Source organism: Monomorium pharaonis, chromosome 2, assembly GCF_013373865.1.
Source record: "Monomorium pharaonis isolate MP-MQ-018 chromosome 2, ASM1337386v2, whole genome shotgun sequence".
NCBI classification, from domain to species: domain Eukaryota; kingdom Metazoa; phylum Arthropoda; class Insecta; order Hymenoptera; family Formicidae; genus Monomorium; species Monomorium pharaonis.
This window is the reverse complement of record NC_050468.1, coordinates 946,248-969,483: the sequence shown is the minus strand read 5'-3', so window position 1 is coordinate 969,483 and position 23,236 is coordinate 946,248. Positions and strand designations below refer to the sequence as shown.

Sequence of the window (23,236 nt, the reverse complement as noted above, 5' to 3'; positions counted from 1 at the left end):
TTCCGTTGGAATTGACCAATCGTAATTGATAAATCTCAAGTTTAACCAATCACGTTCATGGATCTGGTAGTTTATCTCCTGGATAATTTTAACTGCAAGATAACTAGACGTGAAGAAATCGGGCATAAAAAGGAACAGGCCATATGTAAACTAGATAGCCTTTAAGGTACCTTTTCACTCTGATGCTTGACGCTCATTTTCAGCGTCAAAAGACATCACGTGACTAAAAATGGCGAATGGGACCCATTCGTCATTTTTAGTCACGTGTGATCTTTTGACGCTGTAAATGAGCGTCAAGCGTCAGAGTGAAAAGGTACCTTTACGTTATACCAGAAAAGTTTCTCTCTCAAAGAAAATATACTAAGGTTATACTGTGATATTATTGTGCAGTCGGTCAACAAAGTTCGGCTTCCATTGTTAAAAAATAAAACATTATCCGTATATAACATTTTTGTTAGCGCGTTTTGAATACGGGTCTAAATTTATAACGTTACTTTTATATTTAGATCGTAATCTATTTTTTATCGAGCAAGTGTTGGATACCAAAAGTAAGTTTTTCTTTGGATATATTTACAATTTATAAAATTTTATTAAACTAAGGATTTAAATAATAAACGTACATAAATTTTAATTGTAAGTTTGATAAGCAATATTACTGCAATAATGAAGAATGCAAAGGAGAAGAGCGATGTGTGGAAACACTTCAAAAAAGAAAGCTCAACCTCTGCTCGGTGTATACTTTGTATGAAAGTATTGAAGCATGGAGGTAATACTACAAATTTACACAACCACTACAAGAAGGTACACAAAATGCATGTAGGAACAGAGCCAACGTCACCGAAACAATCAAAAATGTCTTCAGAAAACAAGGAGAACACAATAGAATTAAATGAAGAAGACGAAGAGATAGAGATCCAAAGTGAAATTCCTGCGACGACTTCACTCTCACGTCAGAGCTTAAAATTTACACCAGGTATAAACCAGGTAAAATAATTTCATATATACATATTGTCTCGAACACATATTCTTATTAGCATAGATTATATTCCTTCTTTTTTTTTAATTTTATTATAAAGTAATTTTAAAAAATTAGAAAAAATTAAAGAATTTTTGAACAATAACACAATTGTAGAGTCAACACTTCATAGCACTCTATTGTGATTTAGAATATTATTTCTTAGTACTTGTATGTGATTCAGAAGGCTATTTTTTTACAGAAAGAGACTAAAATTACGGAATCTTTTTCACGCATAAATTCTTTTATGGGTTAGTAAGGTATTATATATAAAATAAGTAAAATTTAAGTCACACATGTTATATTTTTTGTTTATGTTTTTATAGAGGGAGGTTCTTCAGCAAATAAACTCACTAATTGTATTTTGTTCATGATTACAATCGAAAATCTACCCTTATCTCTTGTGGATAGTAAAAGCTTTAGGCGTCTTATAAATACAGCGGCACCAATGTATAAGATTCCTAGCAGAAGGACCATAACTCGCCTCATAGATGCTAAGTATGATATTTTAAAAGAAAGTTTTAAAGAACATCTAAAACTCGGGTCTACATTTACGTTAACGTGCGACATTTGGACGGACGTGAGTAACCAAAGTTACATTGGTGTAACAATACACTATTTACGACACGAATTGGTTCTATCAAACGCAATGATAGGTGTTTTCCCTCTGACGCAAAATCACACTGCCAACTATATTAAAGACACAATGATATCTATATTAGAGTCATTTAATATAGATGTAACAAGTATAGCTGCCATTGTAACTGATAGCGCTGCCAATATGACGAAGGCAATCATAGATGGATTTGGTCTTTCAAAACATCTACCTTGTATTGCCCATCTTTTATCCCATTTAGTTCCAGATGCTATCAAATTGAACCCTCCAATCGATAAAATTATTACCAGAGTAAAATCTATTGTAACCGTAACAAAGCGGAGCGTTGTGGCATCTGACGAATTAAAACGTTTGCAAATACGTGATGGAAAAACTGAGAATACGGCATTAAAATTTAAACAGGATGTGCCAACGCGTTGGAATTCAACGTATCATATGATTAAACGGTTTCTAGAATTGAAAGATTATGTTTATTCCGTACTCATGACATGCCCAACAGCTTCGACAGCACTTACGCGCGATGAAATCAAGATTTTAGAAGATATCGTACAAGTTTTAGGCCCGATTGAATTTGTTACAAATGAAATAAGCGGTGATTCATATCCAACAAGCAGTTTAGTAATTCCGTTAATTCACTGCATGGAAGCCACCATAAAAAACTGTATTACTAAAACTCTTGAAGGCAATGCATTCAAAGACAGCATTTTATTTGAAATTCAACGACGTTTCAAAGAAATTGAATCGTATCAGATATTCGCAGTATCAACTATTCTAGACCCGCGATATAAAAAAATGCATTTTAAATCTATAAGAGCAGCTTCCGTTGCTATATCACATATTAATCGCAAATTAAAAACTATTTCTACTAATAATAACACAGAGTCTAATGTAATCGAACATGTAGAACCACGAACTAACAGCAAATTAAATGAATTTAACGTTTGGAATATTCACCAAAGTTTAGTAGAGTCATGTGCATCATCTGTTGATGAGCCTGGTGGCATGAATCTTGAATTGCGGCAATATTTGAATCAGCCTATAATTCCACGTGAGCAAGATGTATTTAAGTTTTGGCAAACTCTTAGACCTGCGTATCCGACACTTTTTGTAATGGCAATAAGTTACTTATCTATTGTTGCGACTTCGGTACCCTCTGAACGTATGTTTTCTAAAGCTGGTATTATTAAATCAGACTTGCGAAGCAGACTGAGCGGAAAACGACTAAATAGTCTACTTTTTCTAGGTTCACTTAGTGAAGAGATTTGGGGATTAGACTAAGAAAATATTAACTATGTCTTATCTTTTCCTGTGTTCGCATTTTGTGCAATTTCTGTTGTTTATATATTATTTATATATAATGTTTAAAAAATGTTTTTTAATAAAACTTTTATATAGCGTTTGTCATATTAAATATAATAAAAAATATATATTAAAAATTGGTCATTAATATATACCTCTCTTATGTTTTCTCCTTACTGCCATGTGTTACTAATATGCAATAATTATACTTATTTACAGTGAGCTATTTTCATTATTCATATAATTATAAGTATTTTTATTACATAATTATGATGTAGATTTTCTAATTTATATATAATTTAAATGGTTTTATATTTCAGAGATATTTCGGGCATAACAATAATGCATATCCAGAGTAAAGATTCTTCAATAATAAAGTCAACGTAATAAATTAAAATTATTTTATATAAATTAGATTTCTTTAAATGTTTACACATAGTAACTTTTAAATTAATTAGTAATAATCGATTTTTTCTTGATGTTTATGGAAAATAATCGATTGTTATTTTATACTATTGCAAATTAATCGATTGTCTACGATCGATCATTTAAAGAGTCGATTATTTAGCAATCGATTATTTTTTTTAACATCGCCCATCTCTACTCGAAGTCTTCCGCTCGTTCGTTTTATACTCGGCGTCGTCTCCCTTCCGCCAGTCCGTTCGCCAATCAGCGATGGCGTCGGTCGCCGCCGCTTGGGATCTCCAGATACCCCCACCGCTCGCGCTGCATCCACTCAGCGTGTAGCGTGATTCCGCGCTGCGTGTACTGGGCTATCCCCTCTTCATCGGTATCCGCCAATGGTCGAAGAATGCGTTTGGATGGCGAGAGATGCTCCGAGTTGTTCCTTCCGGTCCTCACGCTTTTATTTTCGCTTACAGGGAATTTTGATGTATTGCACTTAAAAGTGCAAAACGTCAGGAAAGTGTATCACTCTATGAAATAAACAATTATTGCCTGGTAAAGCTATTAAATATATTTTTGACTATGTTACTGCCACGTATAAATAAAAAGCATATGATAGTAGGAAAAAAATCTATAAACGCATTAAACAAATTAAAAACAGAAACACAGAGTAGTGCACGAGTTCCCGGCGCATGTTTGGCATTTTCTATTCATTTAACATGCAAATATAATTATAAAAGAGTAAACTTATCATGTATATTGAATGTATATTGAACTAAAAATTAAGTAATACATATATATTTAACGTCTTTTTGTATTTTTCTTAAGATTGGATATAAGTATCTCACGAATGGCGTTAAGAAAACTAACCTATAGTTTATTATAATAAAAAGCTTGCTTATTAAAAATATTTTTACAACTTATACTAATGGATATATATATATTTTTATTACATGTGAACTTAGCCTAATTACTTGGTATAGTGTAGACTGTAGACTATGCTAATGAGTATGTATATATTATTATAATTCTATGGGCTTATTACTACGCGTTTTTGTGTAGATTGTGTGCCTGTATGTAATTGATTGTGTCGCGACGTAAGCTAGCGACTTACTTTAATGAAAATAAAAATAAGAATAAAATAAAAACATAAAGAGGTTATGTAACATGTGAATGTGTTTTTGTTGTATGTTTAGGTGTCGCGGTGTTGTCGCTGTCCGCTCTTCTTGTCGAGTGAGTCCCAGATGCGCACAGTAATAAACGGACACAGCAAGCTGAGTGAAACGGACACAGTAACGAACGGACACAGACCAAACGGACACAGTAATAAACGGACACAGTAACAAACGGACACAGTGTGAAACGGACACAGTAACAAACGGACACAGACCAAATGCGCACAGAGCGAAACAGGCACAGTGCGAAACGGACACAGACCAAATGCGCACAGAGCGAAACGGACACAGACCAAATGCGCACAGAGCGAAACGGACACAGACCAAATGCGCACACTGCACATGCGCACGGACCAAATGCATACACGGAAAGTCGCAAACCCATGTGATACAGTGAATGCTTTGCACACACACACACACACACACACACACACACACACGGGGGTGCAAGGGGGCCTTTGGCCCCCCTCTCGCACCCACCCCGTCCAAGTCGCTAACCTATGTGGACTTTACTCTGCTTGCAATGTACATGGATTGCATTTGGTCCGTGCGCACGTGCAGTGTGCGCATGTGCAGTGTGCGCATTTGGTCCGTGTGCATTTTGGTCCGTGCGCATTTGGTCTGTGTTCGTTTCGCTCTGTGCGCATTTGGTCTGTGTCCGTTTCGCTCTGTGCGCATTTGGTCTGTGTCCGTTTGTTACTGTGTCCGTTTCGCTCTGTGCGCATTTGGTCTGTGTCCGTTTGTTACTGTGTCCGTTTGTTACTGTGTCCGTTTGTTACTGTGTCCGTTTATTACTGTGTCCGTTTGGTCTGTGTCCGTTTGTTACTGTGTCCGTTTCACTCAGCTTGCTGTGTCCGTTTATTACTGTGCGCATCTGGGACGCTCCCTTCTTGTTCACGGGCTCGGCTGATCTCTGGAGTGTAACGCTGATGACGCTTTTTCCTTTTATGGTCCTTCTCTCAGTCTTCGTGGCCTGGTACTTTTTTGCATCAGTTTTAGCCCTTCTTTGGATGCCCGATGTGGATGGTGTCGGCTCAAAATGCGCCCCTAGAGCCGGTCGCAAGGTCCGATACAACTCGAGGTCCGGCCTTGGTCTGCTTCGAACGACCAATGGTGACCGCAGGGCCAGAAGTAGAGGTCTGCGTTGCTCGAGTGACCGTTCCGCGTCCAGTGGTCTGCGTAGCCCTGGTGACGGGGGATGGGGAGGAGGACCTCTAGGTTGGAGATGTGGATCCTTTGGCTTCTCCAGGAAGAACGCAATTCTTATCAGTCTCCACGGAATGTCAGTCTTCTTCGTTGGTAGGTTCTCAGACCCCAAGGGCTTCTGCGGATGGCTGATGTCCGGCCGCACCGGATTGGTCCGAAGACCGCGGTGGCCGAGTAGGCGACAGTGGGGCAGGATGCTGGTTGTGTCTCCCGGAGGAGATCTTGGAAATACCCGGAGCTCATTCGTGCCGAAAATCAGGACGCCGAGGCCCGGAAGTATTTCTTACCAAAAAGGAAGCTACTTAATACAGGCTCTCTCGAGCTCACTGTACGTGTAGGAAGCTTAGCTTGATCTTTGGTCGTGGGTGGTCTCCTTATGTAAACCAGGAGCTGTGATTTTACTTCCGAGTTGAGGCGCCGCGCTTTCGCCTAGTGGCGGCCGCGCGCACTACTCGCGGTCGCCGGGGCCGCTGACCCGGCCGCGGACGCAGCGTGCGCGCGCGCGCGCGCGTCATGGTGTGGCATGCCGGCACATATTATTATTATTATTAATTATTATTAACCTTATACTTAAAATCGCATTAACCGTTGAAATTTGCATGCGATTTCTAATTTTAGATTTCACCAAGTTCACTTGCCTGAACGTTCGTTCCACATCAGCATTTGACCATGGCAAAGATAGAAGCTAGTTTTAATGCAAATTTAGCTAGTTCCAAAAGGATTATTATCACTTGCATCTCTATAAGCATTTACTTCCGTCCAAAATAATATAATATTTGATGTATTATTCCATTTGATAAAATTTATATTATGATATTCATTAATTATTTTTCCCAATATGTCAGAATTAGATTCAAACTGTTTCAAAATAGACGTTATATCTTCCTTTACGGGACATAGAATCTTATTTACAGAAAATAAATAGATTTTCTGTAATATATTATAATTATCAGCTAATCTGAAAATAATAATTAAATAATTTTTTATAAATCATTATTGTGAATATTGATATACTGATATTAATAATATTCCTTAAAAAGTACTTTAAAATAAGTAAAAATATTGGGTAAAAGAAATAAAGAAACTTGATCCGAAAAAGCAAATTCACATTTTGGCAGAAAGATAAAAGACAAAAAAGCAATCAGCCAATTAGAATTGATAACATTGAGTGCTTTCCATTTAGTGACACAAGTTGACACAAGTATCGTTCTATCTTTGTTACACATTAAACATAAAAAAAGGTAGAACGATGCTTGTGTCGACTTGTGTTACTAAATGGAAAGCACCCATTAATTATAGAAGCAAAAGAGCAGAATGTATACTGCATGGCATTGAATCGTTCCATTCCCTTAGCGAGTTCATGTAAAATGTATATGTTACATATCCTGTTGAACTTTCCAGGCAACCAGCTGATGTCGAAATGACGTAAATTTACGTGATTTTTGTCACTAATTGGTGACTATGATCTAAAACTGACGTTATTTTAAACGTCTCAACAATCACGTCAGTATATACGTATACATAATTATACATTATATATGACGTAACTATTGGTCTTTGGAGTGATGTCAGTTGGAAAAAGTAAATAAGACGTCATAATGATGTTATTTAAATGACGTTATTTAAATAACATGGTTGTTAAAAAATTGTGTATATTTATGTATTATGCGTAAATATTTCGTACATTCAGACGTCAAGTTACTACAAGTTTTATGTTTCTGACATCTATTGAACTGATCTATAACAAATATATATTCATTAGCATCAAGTGTTCATGGATCATTACGAAGTGCTAGGTTGCGTACGATCTTCGAAGTCAAGCAACGTCGACGGCGGTTCAGAGTTGGATGGGTGACCGCGAAAGTTAGGCAATCCCAGATGTGACCATGGTGTGCTGGGTAACGATGCTTGTTGAGAAACAACGTAAATTTTTTTTTACATTATTATTGTTTGAATACTGATTTATGTTTATTCAAAGTATTACACTCTTAATAAGGTAAAATAAAAACAGTTTGTCTCAAAGTAAAAGATAGCTGTATATGCGATAAGCAAGGACTCTAGTTCGGTCGGGCGTAAGCGGAAGAAGTAAAGTTGGTAACAGTGTCCGCTCGAAGCGCCTCCTCCAAGATGTCGCCATCCAGATTAAATGAAAGTTCCTAGATAAGAGTCACGAGCGCCCTTATATCCTTGACAATTATAATTATGTTATTTCGATATTTTCACAATGCAAGTATACTACATATATAGGACATATGTCCCCGAAATATTGTCTAAAATGTCAAAATAACGGCGACTTTTACTACCTGGGATAGTCATAAAAATGACATAAGTAAACTGTTGTGAGGGTTTGCTCGTTTTGGGAATTCTTTCCCGTCGGTAGTTGGGATTCGTCCTGCCTTAAGGGTTAGGACCCAAAGGGTGAAGGTTCGGCTCGGTGTATGAGAGAAAAGAAGACGCTTTTTACTTGCTTGTTCGTTGTCTTTATTTCTTTCTCTTGCGCTTACAGTCAGCTGTGTTGATGTCACATAACATTCGCGATAAGGTTTACGGTATGCGACGATGCTCGGTCGCTGTTATGATACTCTCCGCTCGGTCACGGCGTGGTCGCGTTTATATATTATGATATCTGGCGCAATTTCGGGAGCCAGTGACCGGGCGTCTGTAGCTTCCGCGAGGCTAAGCGTTTCGACATCGGAACGCGGTAGCCTTGCGATTTGATTTTGCAGCGTAGGGCTTATTTCTAGGGCGATACAAACTGCTTCCGAACGCGCTGTTGTAATCTCACGGAAGTTACTCGGGACTTCCGTGAGCGCGGCGGATTCTTGTGCATCTTTCGAAAGATGCGTGTCGCAATTATAATAGATATGGTTGTAATCGGCTTACAACAAAACGTTATTAACCTGACGTCATTTTTGACGAGACAAACTCACGTCGTCATTACGTCAATTCGACGTCATAAACTGACGTCGAACGGGTCAAAAACTGACGTTATATTCACATCATTTCGACGTCAGCTGGTCGCTGATTGGCTGCTTTTAGCTTTTATATTAAGGTATAAATTTGCCCTAACAGTTACTTTATTAGTCTCAATGGTTCAATTTTACATCTATTGTCTAATTATGTCTAACATTTTTAAAATAATTACATAAATAATAAAAACTGTATACTTTTTTAGAATAATTTTTACCTTTGTTTGAGTTGTTTAATAAGGACGACAACAAAATTCGTATATCTCATCCGAATATTTTTTTTAGTCCCTTCACTTATTATATTTTCTTTTTTATATTGTGTTATTTCATTTTCAAATCTATCACCTAAGTAACACGTTCTATCAATTGTCATCCGACTAATAGGAAGCGAGATATTTGCGAAAAACCGATTTTCGTGACATTTGACCTTAAATAACTTTCGAAGCGAACACGATATCGATAGGGACTTTTCGCACGTTATTAATAATGCTTCCATAAAGGTGTGCGCAAAAATTTAGCTCAATGGGACTTTTTCAGAGGTGAAATGCTAAAATGACTGGACTATAATGATTGTAGTTCTGATAGAATCGGTTTAAGAAATAGCAACAAAGCATAATTAATTTTATCATTGTACATTTGATATAAATGTTCAGCCGTATAACATTTTTCAGAGTTTCTAACTATATTAAAATGTGTTTTCAACTGGGCAGCGATCATGAAAATCTTTATCACTTTTCATTGGTAGGTAAATGAAAAGTGAAATGTGAAAAAGGGAAAAATGAAAAGTAGTATTTCTATTATACAAATTATTGATATAAAAATGTAACTACAATATATAAAATGTAATGAATAATATATTAATAAGTATCAAGCAACCAAAATGTATAGTTATAACGTAATATAATAATATAACACAGAGATGAACAGAAATTCTTAAAGAAGTCATTTTAATGAATATTTGGAGAAGTAGAAAAATAAATACATAAAAAATTCTTGAGGAATTAGCCACAATGAGTTCACATTGAAATATTCCTTAAAAGTTCATTGTAATAAATACCTCGCGATTTATTATTTGAAACATTTAGAGTATTCATAGAGAAGTCATTTTAAAGAATACTTGGCGAAGTAAAAAAATGAATACATAAAGAATTTTTGAGGAATTAGCCACAATAAGTTTACATTGAAGTATTTCTTAAGAGTTCATTGCAATGAATATCTCGCGATTTATTATTTGGAATACTTTGAGTATTTATCAGAAATTACTCGAGTATTTGGATAATCTCAATTACATTTTTATAATTATATATCGCTTAATAAATGCTAATTTATACTTTTATATACAAAATGCGTTATATATAATTAACAAAACAACCAATATACAACTTAAGAGCGTGCTGATCTGCAACGACAGAGTATCGCGTTCCGCATGATGCAACATTTATTCTCGTTTGTGTTAACTATACATATGTTTCATCCTTCTGACAACATCTATTGTAATAATCTATAACAAATATGTATGCATAAACAAGAAGTGTTCACGGATCATCACGGGGCGTTAGGATGCGTACGGTCTTCGAAGTCAAGCAACGTTGGCGATGGTTAACACTTGGATGGGTGACCGTTTTTTCAGGTACAGAAATTAAACATGCTTTAACAAGTACGACTATGGCTTGGCTGAAACATATAATCTACCTCTTACAAAATTAATCAAAATTTTTTATTTTTTAAATTTTTCTGAGAAACGACCCAATATTATAAAAATCGGAACATTTATCAGAAATCTTGAAAATTAATTTTTTAATTGCGTTTGAGATATCTACTTGGAGAAGTCCTAATGAATACTTTAAGAAGTTCTGAGGAATTCCATCAAGTAATTCTATATAAATACTTTAAGAAATTCTGAGGAATTTTAACAAGTAATTCTATATGAATACTTTAAGAAGTCCTGAGGAATTCGAATCATAGTGCATGTAACTTCCTACGTTATTCTTAAAGTATTCTTCTATGAATTCCTCAGGACTGTTCAAAAAGGAAGACTACTTTATAAATTCTTTAAGAAGACACTGTGTTATCTGGGTATAATACAATTAAATACAACAAATAATTGTAAAGTTAGGTTAGTTTAGGTTAACCGTCAGCATGAATTCTTCAAACGTGAAATATTTCATGTAAACTTTCGATTTGTTTGAAAATAGTGTCAATTTTCATGGAAATTTATAATTCGCACATACTTGACCGGAAGTGAACGTTTTTTTAAATAATTGCTATATGTAATCGTTTGTATTTCGTATGAAGAGGTTTGAAGTGCAATTAAAAAGGTTTGTGAGTCATTCGTTTATTTGTAATTAATTATTTTTTCACCCGACACTTAGCCAGAATATATTAATTGAATAAAGTTATTATACGGAATCGTTTGAAGTTTATACGTAGAGTTATGAGGTTTGTTCTTGGTAGCTGTACTACTGTACTAGTGCAATAAGTTAGAATGAGAAAAAATATATTTGTCCCATTCTAACTTATTGCACCAGTGCAGCAGTGTAGCGATGAAGAACAGGCCTTTGAAGTTTGATTAAAAAGGTTTGTGAGTGATTTAAACACATTTTATTTAATTCGTTAAAGTTGGCCAAAATTTGGTCAGGTTCGTCAAAATAGACAAAATTCCATACCCAAATAGCACTGGATGTTCCAAGGATGTCCATTTTAAGTCCAATTCAGGTCCGCATGTCCCTGGACATAAAATGGACATTCATAGGATGTCCATTATTGGAATTAAAACGGATGTTCTATTCAGAACATCCTATACTGGATATCTGATTTATGTCCGCATTTGGATCTTACTTTTATATAATTTATCTTTATTATTTTTATTATATAATCTAAAAGAAGTATTGTAAATTATATATATATATATATATATATATTATTTACAATATTTCTAATTGTCGCGGATCGAGCGTCGATCGCCGGCTTTTGTCTGCCCGCAAGCGATCAGCTGTTTCGCGAGCCGGAGCACCCGACTCGAGCGGAGCGGAGCACGATACGAGTGCGTGCGTGATCCGCGCAGCCCGAGTCTTTCGAAGTGCGCACCGAACCGCGGCTCCTTACAGCGTCAGGCAAGATCGGCCAATCCGGGGAGGCGAGGGTTTCACGCCGTCGTGACGTGACTGGGAGGATCGAGCGCCGGGAAAGCGCAGAATAGAGGATCAGATTTCTTTGACCTGACGTAAAACACGGTCGATCGTTTTTCGATAAGTGCGAGCGTTTTCGCGGTGTTTGATCCGCGATCACGGTTTTCGAGCGAAAGAGTGATGCATTAGAGTGTGACTAGCAATCCCGTCGCGATCGGATATCCACCGCAAGCGCGGAACCATCGTGAGGGACAGTTGGCGATGTGCGACGGATAACCCATCAAACGCATGGGATCCTCGCGCGCCAATTCTTACGCATCTCGGATTGTGAAAGCTCAAAGACAAATAAAGACAGTTGGTGACCAAAGAACAGTGACTTTCAAATATCGCTCACCCATCACGCTTCTTGAGGCTCCGATCGGAGCCGAGATCCACCTCCGCTCTCCTGTTTCCTTTCCGAACAAGGGAAAACTCACAAAGTGAAATCGCAAACAAAATGGTCGCAAATCAAAATTTATAAATTAACATTAATTTATAAATAATAATAAATTATATTATTTTTAATTTTCAAAATGTTTATTTTAATTGTTCTACTTTTAGATATAATATGAAATAATATGAAATAATACGTATTATTTTTTTATTTATTATTAATTATTGGTATTTTTTAAATGTTTGTTATAATATATTATTGTTTCTTTTTCGTTTTTTATCGTTTCGTTTTTTATTTTCGTTTCTTTTTTTTTATTATAGTTTCTTTTTCTTTTTTTTTCGTTTTTTTGTTTCTTTTTCCGAACAAAAGGACACAATAATTGGTCTGAGTCAAGCGCTGTCTCTGTCTAACCAGTAGCATAATGGGCGCTAGACAGAAAAAAAATTGACCCGGACCATGTCTCTTCTTTGTCTTTCTGCTGGACACTTTTCAAGTTTTTTGCAGAAAATGCGCAGTACATGCTCTATGTCGATGATTTTTACAAAATATGGATTAACTCACTATTGCAGCAAGCCCTTTAATTGAAAAAGGCCCAAAAGAAATAATCAAACCATAACAGGTCCAAAATTTGGTTTATTTCGGACTTTCTATGAATGTCCGAAATTGTGACAAACGTATATCCCATGGACGTCCATTAAAGGACTTTCTATGAACCCAGACAGTACACGGATATCTTAACAACATTCATAAGATGTCCTTAACGGATATTGAAGATATCCACAGGACATCCGTTTTACGTCCTTTGGACATTCTAGGGACGTCCATGAGATATTGGTTTATGAAACTGGTGAACATGCTATATTCATAAAATATGTCTGATGGACGTTCTATGGACGTCCTATGGACGTGATAAAAAGCGGCATTCAAAATTAAATTTTACATTAAATAAAAGGGTAAAAATGAAATAAAATATATAAATATAAACATTTATTTAACAAATTATATTATTCTTTCGATAGATTATGCATTAAACAATTTTAATTAAATAAGTATCATACGTATAATATTAATTAAACAATCAGCTTAAAATATTTTGTAATTATCACACACATATATATAGTATGTATCCATTGTTTAACGACTACCGTGGAACAAATATTCTTCATATTGCAGACAATGACTGCAGCATGCGAGTGATCTCGTCTAGGCAACAAATGATTGTGACTCGTCAACTATAACAGAAATTAAATTTTATGTTTATACACACACACACACACACACACACACACACACACACACACACACACACACACACACACACACACATATATATATATGGTGACACAAAATCATTAATCGCCACACCAAGTGCCTAACAGCCGCGCGACCTGGCTGACACTGTAAGAAAAAAGCTAGCGCCTAGCAACCGCGCAATCCGGCGACACTGTAAAAATTATGACAGTAAGGAAAGAGAAGTGCGCGCGGACGCCACCAGAGGCCATCTTATCTCAGGAGTAAGATGACGACTTCCAGGCATTATAAGGAGCGCGAAAAGACGGACGAGCCACTCTTTGCGTTACTCGCCTCGAGTCTGCTTTTCGTTACGAAGCCGATATACCTGTCTCTCGTATAATATTACAACGGTCACGCTGGCGACCAGGGAAACGCCGTGGAAACCCGCGACAGCGGAAATCTTACCACTCAAGCGCACCAGGCCCCCGAGGGGTGACCTCCTTTTGGACACGTAACGATTGGACACCGCTCGATTGGACACGCACGATTGGACACGCACGATTGGACACGGCTCGATTGGACACCGCACGATTGGACACCACACGATTGGACACCGCACGATTGGACACCGCACAATTGGACACCGCATTATTGGACACCGCACGATTGGACACCGCATTATTGGACACCGCACGATTGGACACCGCATTATTGGACACCGCATTATTGGACACCGCACGATTGGACACAGCACGATTGGACACCGCATTATTGGACACCACAGTCTTCTAGTGAATAACATTTATATATCATATGACAGATTATCTAAGCTTAGAAATATCTGGCAGAAAAAAGCTTCGATTTGCCAGAAAAAAAATTGAATTTTAAATATCTATATACGTATTTTTAGGAGCATCTCGTTTTGCGTGGAAAGTTTCAAACCTATGTGGTGCAGAAAATGCTCGCACGCACACACACACACACACACACACACGGGGGGGTGCAAGGGGGGCCTTCGGCCCCCCCTCCCGCACCCACCCCGTCCAAGTCGCTAACCCATGCAAACTGTATTAGAAATCTGCATGCACACACGTAAATGTGTGTGTGGGTCCAATTGTACGGTGTCCAATAATGCGGTGTCCAATAATGCGGTGTCCAATAATGCGGTGTCCAATAATGCGGTGTCCAATCGTGCGGTGTCCAATAATGCGGTGTCCAATAATGCGGTGTCCAATCGTGCGGTGTCCAATCGTGCAGTGTCCAATAATGCGGTGTCCAATCGTGCGGTGTCCAATCGTGCGGTGTCCAATCGTGCGGTGTCCAATCGTGCGTGTCCAATCGTGCGTGTCCAATCGAGCGGTGTCCAATCGTTACGTGTCCAAACGGGATACTCCCCCCCCGAGGGTGTTATTGGCTGCCGACGACCAGAGGATCTGGCGTTATACATCGCCAAGGTACTTGCTGCCGGACCTGTTGGAAAGCCTCGCCAAGGAAACCACGACGCAGGGTACACAGACCGAGGAGGAAGTTGCCTTGGAAGCGAGAGCTACACAGACAAAGCGGACCAATACCAGGGACCACGGTACCCAGTACGAAGGTAGCGCGAACGATAGTGCAGAGCAGCCGAAGGATCCTAAGGAAAGCGGCCAATCCCGCGGCAAACCAAAGGACAACTATCACGGAAAAAAACGCGCCTCCAAGAAGAAGAAGAGCAAAAAACGCTCTTCCAAAGAAGGAAAGAAAAGGAGGAAACTCAGGTTCCATAGATAACATCTACGCTGTCGTTAGATCTTAAGAACAACGAAGGCAGAGTGCGAGTAACGAAGACCTTTCCACCAATAGCGTGGAAGCCGCGCCAGGCCTAAGGCTTTACACAACGGCCCTTGTCAAGGCCAACGAATTAACACAAGCATAAAACTCTTTTGTACAGCCATATAAGTTAAAATAAATTATATATATTTAAAGGAACACCTGCATACTTTTCTCCGAGACCGACTTATTCCTCTGCGAGCGAACTACAAGACCGCCACAGCTGGTGATTAAAAGACCCCGACGTGATTAAAGGAATGTGGCGAAACCGGAGGACACAACGTTGAACCCCTTTGTAATGGACGACCGAGAGGGAAGCCAGACGGGAAGGATATCGATAAGGCTACCGTCATTTTGGCCCGAGGAACCTGAACTATGGTTCGCCCAGTTAGAGGGGCAATTCGCCCTGTGCAATATTAACAGACGAGGAAAAATACGCTTACGCACTATCCAAGATAGAGCCCAAACAAGCACGAGAAGTAAAGAATATCCTCACGCGGCCGCCGGAGAGAGACAAGTACGGGGTTTTAAAGAAAGCCCTGATACAATGGCTAACCGACTCCCACGAAAACAAGATGCGGCAACTATTGGAGCGGGAAGAAATCGGAGACAGGAAGCCATCTCAATTTCTAAGGTATCTCAGCTCCCTAGCAGAATCAACGGTATCCCAGGACTTGCTACGAACTCTATGGTTAGGTCGACTACCACCACAGATGCAGGCCATATTAGCACCGCGAACAGCAGACGAGTTGGAGGAGGTTGCAGAGCAAGCAGACAGGATCCACGAATTAGGACAGAGAGCCATGGTCTTAGCAGTTTTCACTCCGCAGGGACGCAGCACTAGCGGGGAAGCCAACCACGAGATCGAAACCCTGCGGCAGGAAATCGCCGCACTCACCACGCAAGTAACAAGAATAGCTAGGTCAATGCAAAAGTACCACCCCCACAACAGAAGCCGTTCCCGGAGCAGAACACCCAGAAAGAAGTATGCTATTACCACAGGCGCTTTGGCGACGAAGCCAAGAATGCACGCAGCCGTGCACCTACACACAAAAAACGAAGAGGGCAGTCACTAATGGCGGGAGATGGCCACAAAAACGCTGCTTGTACGTCACGGACCACACCACAAAAACGCAGTACTTGGTAGACACTGGATTGGACGTAAGCATCTACCCCGCACAAAGATACAGAGGAAGGAAGCTACCAGGAGAACTCCAACTCTACGCCGCAAACGGGACCGTCATACCAACCTACGGCACGGTCACGATGTAACCGGACTTAGGATTACGACGTTCACGTGGAGGTTTATAATAGCCGAAACTACGCAGCCAATACTCGGAGCGGATTTCTGCTCGCACTGCCACCTCCTACCGGACATGAGAAACGGAGAGCTAATCGACGGCAAGATAGGGCTTAGAGCTAAAAGATACAAGGCAAACACAGGAGCCGTATTAGTAAAAACATTAATCCAGGGCACCAAATACTACCCCATTATGGCAGAATTCCCCAGCATAACAAGACCTAGCGGACCAAACATAAGACACAACATTACATACAGACAACACCAGGGCCGCTGGAAGCAAATAAGCTCAAGAGACTGGCGCCGGACAAATTGAGGATAGCCAAGGCAGAATTCGAGTTGTTACTAATTGTAAGAGAAAGCATAATACAACAATCGAAAAGCCCTTGGGCATCACCTCTGCATATGGTACCAAAAAACGAAGGTACATGGAGACTGTGTGGAGATTACAGAAGATTGAATGCCACGTACAGACAGGTACTCCATCCCCCACCTAGAGGATTTCACGCACACACTGCGAGGAAAAGAGATCTTCTCAACATTGGATCTAGTAAAAGCGTATCATCAAATCCAGATCAACCCAGACGATGTACCCAAAACGGCAATAACAACCCCATTCGGCCTATTCGAATCTAAATATATGCTATGGTCTAAAGAATGCAGCTCAGACCTTCCAGCGTTTTATAAATGAAGTACTACTACGCGGGCTGGACTGTTGCTACGCATATATAAACAACATATTGATAGCGTCACGAACCCCGGAACACAAGAAACACCTGCGGCAAATATTCGCAAGGCTAATAGAATACGGAGTCAGAGTAAAGTCAGCCAAGTGCGTTCTCGGAGCCACGGAAATAAAGTTTCTGGGATACTTAGTTACAGCCACAGAGACCAAACCACCAGAAGAGAAAGTGCAGGCAATAAGAAACTTTCCACGTCCGACAACAATGAAGCAACTAAAAGACGATTCCTGGGAATGATCAACTTTTATAAGAGATTCATACCAGAAATATCGATGAAACAAGCAGTCCTCAGCGACATACTAAAGGGACCAAAAGCGAAAGGAAAAACTCCCGTACTGTGGAACTACGAAAGAGACCGAGCATTCGAAGCATGCAAAAAAAGTCTACGGAGTTAGCACATCTAGACACGACAGCAGAACTGCGACTAGTGACCGACGCGTCCAATACAGCAATAGGGGCAGTGTTGCAGCAGCAAATACAAAAAAACTGGCAGCCGCTAGCTTTTATGAACAAAAAGCTGAGCAACGCGCAAAAGAAATACAGCCCATACGATCGAGAACTACTAGCGATCTACACGGCAACCAAGTACTTTCGACACATGCTTGAAGGCAGGCAATTCGAAATATACACCGACCACAAACCGATCGTATACGCCTTTACACAAGACCCTTTACGCATTTCCCCAAGGCAGGCAACGCAATTGGAATACATCGGCCAGTTCACAACGGAGCTACGCTACATAAAGGAGAAGATAACACAGTAGCAGACACGCTGTCAAGGGTGGAAGAGATTCAAGGTCCATTAAACTTTGAGGAAATGGCAGCGCAGCAAGAGAGTGACGAGGAATTATTAGTCACCTTGAAAAAAACAAGTGGACTGAAACTCACAAGAATCAACATCCCCGGTTCAACGAGGACATTATACTGCGACACAAGCACACATATCCAGAGGCCGTTCGTACCAAAAAAATTCAGACGTCGGATATTCCGAACACTGCATGAACTGGCATATCCAGGAGCAAAAGCCACAACGAAAATGATAACAGAAAGATACGTGTGGCCGAACGTTAGGAAGGACACAGTGCAATGGACAAGAGCATGCGTACAATGCCAAAAGTCGAAAATATCAAGACACAACAAACCACCAATAGGGAAGTTCGACAATCCAACGGGCAGATTCGAACATATGCACACAGACATCGTGGGATTACTACCAATGTCAGAGGGACAACGATATTACCTAACGATAATAGACAGAGCAACACAATGGCCAGAAGTGATACCACTAAAAGAAATCACGGCAGAGAAAATAGCACAGATGCTATACGACCAGTGGATAACACGTTTCGGCACACCGAAAAAGATCATAACCGACCAAGGCCGGCAATTTGAGGCAAACTTATTCAAACAGTTAACTCAGATTACAGGTACCGAACATATCAGAACGACAGCATATCACCCAGCATCGAACGGTGGAGAGACTCCATAGACAACTCAAAGCCGCAATTATGAGCCACGAGACGCAGAAATGGACAAGGATCATTCCGACCATTCTAATAGGAATACGAGCCGCCTGGAAAGAGGACTTGAAAGCGACGCCAGCAGAGCTCGTATATGGAGAGCCAATAAGACTGCCAGGAGAATTCTTAGGGCAGGAGCGGCGGAAGGCACCCAGTGACTCTGAATACCTGGATTTACTCCAGAAGACAATGGAGAAAATACGCCCACAAGTAAAGAGGCATGAACAGAGAACAATATTCACCTTCAAGGACCTTGCAACAACGCCGAAAGTATTCATCAGGCAAGGAGTAGTATCAAGCAAACTCCAACCACTTTACGAGGGTTCCTACAAGGTACTACAAAGAGACAAAAAAATGTTCAAGGTAGAAATACAAGGAAAAGCAATAAACGTATCCACGGAAAGACAAAAGAGAAGGCAATCACACACAAGAGATCGATAGGACAAGAAAGGAAAAACCATCAAGACCAACGGTAAGGTTTCAAGGAAAATAGGACCATATCACAACCAGGGGGGTCCTGTGGCGACACAAAACCATTAATTGCTACACCAAGCACCTAACAGCCGCGCAATTCGGTTGACACTGTAAGGAAAAAGCTGGCGCCTAACAGCCGCGCGACCCGGCTGACACTGTAAGAAAAAAGCTAGCGCCTAGCAACCGCGCAACCCGGCGAACACTGTAAGAATTATGACAGTAAGGAAAGAGAAGTGCGCGCGGACGCTACCAGAGGCCATCTTATCTTAGGAATAAGATGACGACTTCCAGGCATTATAAGGAACGTGAAAAGACAAACGAGCCACTCTTTGCGTTACTCGCCTCGAGTCTGCTTTTCGTTACGAAGACTATACCTGTCTCTCGTATAATATTATAACGGTCACGCTGGCGGCCAGGGAAACGCCGTGGAAACCCGCGACAGCGGAAATCTTACCACTCAAGCGCACCAGGCCCCCGAGGGTGTTATTGGCTGCCGACGACCAGAGGATCTGGCGTTATACATCGCCAAGGTACTTGCTGCCGGACCTGTTGGGAAGCCTTGCCAAGGAAACCACGACGCAGGGTACACAGACCGAGGAGGAAGTTGCCATGGAAGCGAGAGCTACACAGACAGAGCGGACTAATACTAGGGACCACGGTACCCAGTACGAAGGTAGCACGAACGATAGTGCAGAGCAGCCGAAGGATCCTAAGGAATGCCATTCCTAAGGAAGGCCAATCCCGCGACAAACCAAAGGATAACTATCACGGAAAAGAACGCGCTTTTAAGAAGAAGGAAAGAAAAGGAGGAAAGCAGTCACTCAGGTTCCATAGATAACATCTATGCTGTCGTTAGACCCGAAGAACAACGAAGGCAGAGTGCGAGTAACGAAGACCTTTCCACCAATAGCGTGGAAGCCGCGCCAGGCCTTATATATATATATATTGCTTCCATTGCTTCCTTTCGATCGTCTCGACAATTATATGAAAAATATAATAGTAAAATAATCCACAATTAGAAGTATAGATAATATACGTAATATAGATGTTTAAAAGGTCTAATACTGTGACATTGTGTGGGATATTTGTCCGTATTTTTTATTAAGGCCTGGTCTACAATAGCTGGAGTAAGCATGGAGTAAGAAGTAAGAATAAGGTAATTTCCTTCTGCGCTGTGATTGACTGAGTGTTAAGAAAGACAGGAATAGGAGTAAGAGGAAATGAAAATAATTTATTTTGCTTACGCCCTTACAGCTTTCTTACACTGGATTAACTCTTTTACGCCTAGTCTTACTTCTTACTCCAGGCTTACTCCAGCTATTGTAGACCAGGCCAAACAGCTGCTTCATCATTATTTTTAAATGCATTCTTATTTTTTTAATATATCTTCAAATTCTTTATCATTGTTGAGTTGTTCGCCATTAAGAATCTACTAATATGTTGATTCATTTATTATTGTCTATTTATTTTTTTCACATGTCATACGTAATACATTTTAACATACAAAAATTAAAGCCATTGAAGATCGAATTGCCGACTGGCTTTGTCGTGGGGGCGACCACATAAAAGCAACTAGAATAGCTGAAACTAAAAGACGTCAACGACAACGAAATGTCGAACAAGAATAAAACACAATTATCTTGAAACTTTTAAGATACATGTGATATAATGATAATATGATATACTATAATACGATAAAATAATATATTATCTGACAAATATATACATTGCTATCATTTTTATAAATAGAAACATGTATTTCAATTTTTTTAATTTGTTATATTTGAAATGTAATAAATTCAGTAAATGATAAAAGTTTTGTTATCTAAAATATGGATTAGTTCATTATATTGTTAACTGCTAACAATTTTATAATTAACAATCAATTAATATATATCTTGCTCTATAATTAATTGTTTATAACAAAAATTGTTAGTAGTTAATATATAGTAATGAACTAATCCGTATTTCAGATAATAAATTTTTATCATCTGCTCTTACCTATTTTATATTAATAAAACCTATAAACCTATAATAATAACCTATAATATAATAATAAAAACCTATAATAATAAAACCTATAAATAAGATATCTTTGGATATTACTAATTGATGCCATTTAGATGCCTTTTTGTAAACTTATTGGATGACAATTATTATATTTATTTTATAACTTTAAACGGATATCTTTCAGTCATAGCAATTTGATAACTTTACGTTCACGTATTGGCAACTGATAAAAATTTACCATATGCTGGCAATTTGATAACCATTATAAGTATTCTCATAGTTAGCATTCAGACATAAATAAGTCATCATGCAAGCGGACATAAGTGATACCATTTGTAATGCAAAAAGGCATCTTTTTAGCCACTAAAAGAGTCATCCAAATCTTTTTTTGGTTACCTTTTTTATGTCTTTTTGATAACATATTGCTATCTGGGATGGAGGTAAACCTCCAATGAAGCTCCATGGAAGTTTACTGGATCTTTAATGGACGTTTATCTAACTTCCGCCATGGAGGTAAATCTTTAATGGAGCCATGGGTTTACTAGACCTCTAGTGGACGTCTATTTGACTTCCACTATGAACATAGACGTCCCATAGATCTATGGAGGTTTAATGGACGTCCATTGGACATCCACTGGATGCCAATTTCTATGTGGGTCGCGATTAGAATTTTTCGCTCAAAAGTAATTTTGGTTTAAGAAACATCGTAGTTATTAGGTTTGTTCGCGTTGCTTAAAATCCCCAAAATTTTTTACACTTTAAACGAGATAAATATATATTCGAGCACTGGAGAAAGAGAAAGCGAAGATGTCGAGTGCGAAAAGGGCAAGTAACGCGAACAAGCCCATTGTCATCGTCGTCGTCGTCGCCCGTCGCTTAGGACGAATGATAGGGATTTGTACTGCCCAGGTAGCAAGCTCACGTCATTTTGACATCCCAAAATGGTCATTTACTGACTATTCTTGACGTCACAAAATGACGCCCTTATGACGTTAAAATGAGGATCGAATGTCACAAATTCCTGACGTCATGAAATGTACCGTATTTTGACGTCATAGAATGACGTGAACAATATGTTGTCAAAAAGATCTCTAAAAGATATCCTGTTTCTGAAAATGATAACATAAAGAGACTTCTAAAAGATAACATATAATGTCAGAATGTTAACCAATGCGTCGTTTTTTGAGAACAAAAAAATATCATGAAACTAATATCTAAAAGATTTCTTAAATCGGATATCTTTAAACTGCAACTAGAGATAAAAAATAAAATAAAAATTTTATTTTTTTTTATTATTCTTATCAACAGTACATACTAAATTTGGGACATATTTTTATTAATTAATTAAATTTAAATTATATTATTTTATTTTATTCTTACTTGCCGCTTAGGTAGGTTTTGAACCCGGGACCTTAGGATTACAAACCTTGTACTCTATCTGCTACGCCAGTTTGAATCGTCGATATGGGTACTTGTTATTGTCTACATATACCTATATGTTATAAACTGTCGCAATTATATTATTTTTTATAAAAGCAATTAAATTTTGCAAAACATTAAAAATAAATAGCATTAACTTATTTACTTATTAATTTCATTGTTAAATTTAACTTTTTCCATAACCTTTATAATTTGATGGAAATTGCGATCTATTTAGCACTAAGACTTTGAAGCGTTCAAATGGTTAATTTGACCATTTTGAAATTATTTCCAAGATATCTAAATGTTTTCTTAAAAAAGTTCTCTTAAAATTGAATATAATATGCTTATATAATATATGCCTTACGCCTTAAATTTCATTGTATAGACACCGCTTTAGACCGTGTCTAAAATACGTCTTAATGACGTCTTTATGTCCCGATTTTGGATGTGTGCTGTCTGGGAAAATAATCGTCAGATCAT

At 38.8% G+C, this 23,236-nt stretch overlaps 1 protein-coding gene across 1 annotated transcript; it reads left to right on the top strand.

Moving 5' to 3' along the window:
* The first annotated feature begins 625 nt into the window (after positions 1-625).
* LOC118644404 (zinc finger BED domain-containing protein 1-like) lies at positions 626-4,496 on the top strand. Its single transcript, XM_036282921.1, has 3 exons — positions 626-984; positions 1,218-1,266; positions 1,342-4,496. Exons 1-3 carry the CDS (start codon positions 664-666, stop codon positions 2,907-2,909), a joined length of 1,938 nt encoding a protein of 645 aa, XP_036138814.1. The 5' UTR covers positions 626-663; the 3' UTR covers positions 2,910-4,496.
* Positions 4,497-23,236: the final 18,740 nt, after the last annotated feature.

Bases quoted from the DNA above. Each gene is read 5' to 3' on its own strand.
- LOC118644404 (XM_036282921.1), top strand. From the start codon at position 664: ATGAAGAATGCAAAGGAGAAGAGCGATGTGTGGAAACACTTCAAAAAA. The intron at 985-1,217 runs GTAAAATAATTT...ATTTTTTTACAG, and splicing joins TTACACCAGGTATAAACCAG to AAAGAGACTAAAATTACGGA. The intron at 1,267-1,341 runs GTTAGTAAGGTA...ATGTTTTTATAG, and splicing joins ACGCATAAATTCTTTTATGG to AGGGAGGTTCTTCAGCAAAT.